This window comes from Protopterus annectens, chromosome 4.part0 (assembly GCF_019279795.1).
Source record: "Protopterus annectens isolate FY-2018-M chromosome 4.part0, PAN1.0, whole genome shotgun sequence".
NCBI classification, from domain to species: Eukaryota; Metazoa; Chordata; order Ceratodontiformes; family Protopteridae; genus Protopterus; species Protopterus annectens.
In genome coordinates this window covers 1,603,924,117-1,603,926,331 of record NC_056733.1, presented here as the reverse complement: position 1 = coordinate 1,603,926,331, position 2,215 = coordinate 1,603,924,117, and the positions used below count along the sequence as shown (strand labels likewise).

The following is a 2,215-nucleotide window of genomic DNA, read 5'->3' as shown; positions in this document are numbered from 1 at the left end:
AGGGCTGAATGAATATAGCTCATCTCATTATGTTTCTATATTTTTACATATGCTTTTGTATAAGCTCTTGGACGTTTTCAAAACTGGAATAATTTTTTTTCATGTTTCTCATATATATTAATTTTCCTTTTTGCTATACTACTACATGCTTTACCAAACTATTAACATTATTTATTCTCTTAAAAGAAGAATGAATACTGATTTTAATAGAATAAAAGCTACTATAACTAAGAAAAAGCTACACTTTCACCTTTGTAGCCTAGGAGAATGTAGATCATACCTCTCAATTCTACCTGATTTTCTACATATTTTGTCTTGTCCCTCATTAAACTTTGATTTTCTGGTAAATCACTGAGGATTACAGTCAGTTAATAATATCAGACATTAGAGATCCATACATTTTATTGTTTAGAAAATCCATTTTGATGCAAAACCTGTTTTATTAACTTGTGACTTAAAGTAATATTTATAAACTGCTCTAGATTTTGTACATTTTACATCATAGTGTTTGTTGACTTTGTCCAGAATTCTTGAGCAAAAAAGTTAAGAGATGTGACGCAGATAATTAAATTTTCAATATTTCTACATGATGAACAAAAACAATCTGCACAGAGGCATCTGAGGATAGAGTCACTCTGCCTAGTAACTAATGATACCACGTTTAATGTTCAACTGAATGCTCAGTAGTGGTTTGACCACAGAGCGAAGCTGAAGTACAATCACTTGACTAATTCCCAGGAATGTGACATTTTTATCTGTATAATCATTGCTATGTTTTTGGATATATTATTTGACAATAGTTTTAGCATAACTTTGCTCCCAGGCCCAGTGAGGTAATAAGAACTTTATTTCAATTACACATAAATTCACAAAAACTGAAATATATGTCATATGTCTTTTACTTTGAGGAACTCAGATTTTAATTCTCTTCAGTCTGCAAAAAATAGGATATTGCTATAAAGCATTACATGTTTGGATTTCTAGAGCACTGCAGTTAGTCAAGTGGTACTTTTATTGGGACTGTTAAAGTCAGTGCTGCCTAGTATCCAGTGATGTCATCATAGCCTGCTTTCTTATTGGTTGTACTTACTAATTGCTTTGCTAGCATTCAGGTAATTGTGGATTAGCATTTAGTTTATAAGGAAAAAAGAATCTTAGTTTAAATTATTTTCTGCTATACCTTTGCAAGTATCACCAACTCAGCTAAAATAAACTAGACAGCTATATACATGTATACTGCAATGATAAATGTTCTCATCAGTTAAGTTTGGAGACATAATTAGTTGCCAAACCCACACTATTATTATTACATTTGGATGTAAACAGTGTTTAAAAAACATAGCATTTTCCTTCTTCTGGTTATGCTGACTTGAGAAAGGGTTATATGTATTTGATTACAAAATATTTCTCCTGGAAAGTTAAGTTCTGTTCACTTTCTGTATTGACAGCAGCTTCCTTTTTACTTAGTAAATAAGTTTTGCTGTATTAGTATCTGTAAAACCAAAATGTATGCAAGCTTTCCGTAATTGTCAGTAATGCAATAATATGAACTGTACTTTCTCAAAACTTTCTACTCTACAAAAGTATAAATAAATAAATGTTACCTGTTTTCACTTCCATCTATGCTGACAACAGAATCTGCATTAGTCGGTTGGTTATTTAACAGAGTTCTCTGTTCTTCTTCTGCCATTTCAGTCCGGGATGCTTTCTTCTCAACTTGTTAACAGAATTTCTTTCACTTGCACTGACTCGTCAGACAAATAAGGAACTATTTACTAGTGACCAGCCCTTAAAGCCTCCTAAATGAGAAGTGAAAGTGTACAGCAGGTCTGTAAGAAACTCACTGGAAATACCCAATGACTGAGAACTTGGCACAACCCCCAAACATGAAGCAGCGTCCTGCATTCAGCATTTTGCTTACTCTTGACTTGATTGAGAATTCCTATTGGACAATTAAGAGCATCACTTGTTCACAGTGCAGCAGTCTGCAAAAAGAGACTGAGCTGTAGATCAACAGTGTAGAGGTGCACTCATTGCAGTAAACTGAATACATTTGTTTTTTTTTTTGAACATCTGTCATAAACATGACTTACAGGAGCAAAAAGAAGTTTGTCAATGTATAATGGAATGACTAGAACACGCATCTAAATCTTTGTTGGAATAGGTGATTAAGCACCCCAAAACATTTTTTATAGCTGTAGATATGACGTTTGAA

The 2,215-nt window shown here is 33.0% G+C and overlaps 1 protein-coding gene across 2 annotated transcripts in view; it reads right to left on the bottom strand.

The window, feature by feature from the left end:
- Nucleotides 1–1,859, bottom strand: part of CD74 (CD74 molecule) — a 128,597-nt gene extending 126,738 nt beyond the window's left edge. The window contains exon 1 of one of the 2 annotated variants that reach the window (XM_044069374.1): nucleotides 1,605–1,859. In XM_044069374.1, coding sequence (XP_043925309.1) covers nucleotides 1,605–1,690 — 86 coding nt within the window. In that variant the 5' untranslated portion in view covers nucleotides 1,691–1,859. The remainder of the gene's footprint in view (nucleotides 1–1,604) is intronic. The other variant, XM_044069373.1, reaches the window with a different exon arrangement.
- Between the last annotated feature and the right edge of the window lie 356 nt (nucleotides 1,860–2,215).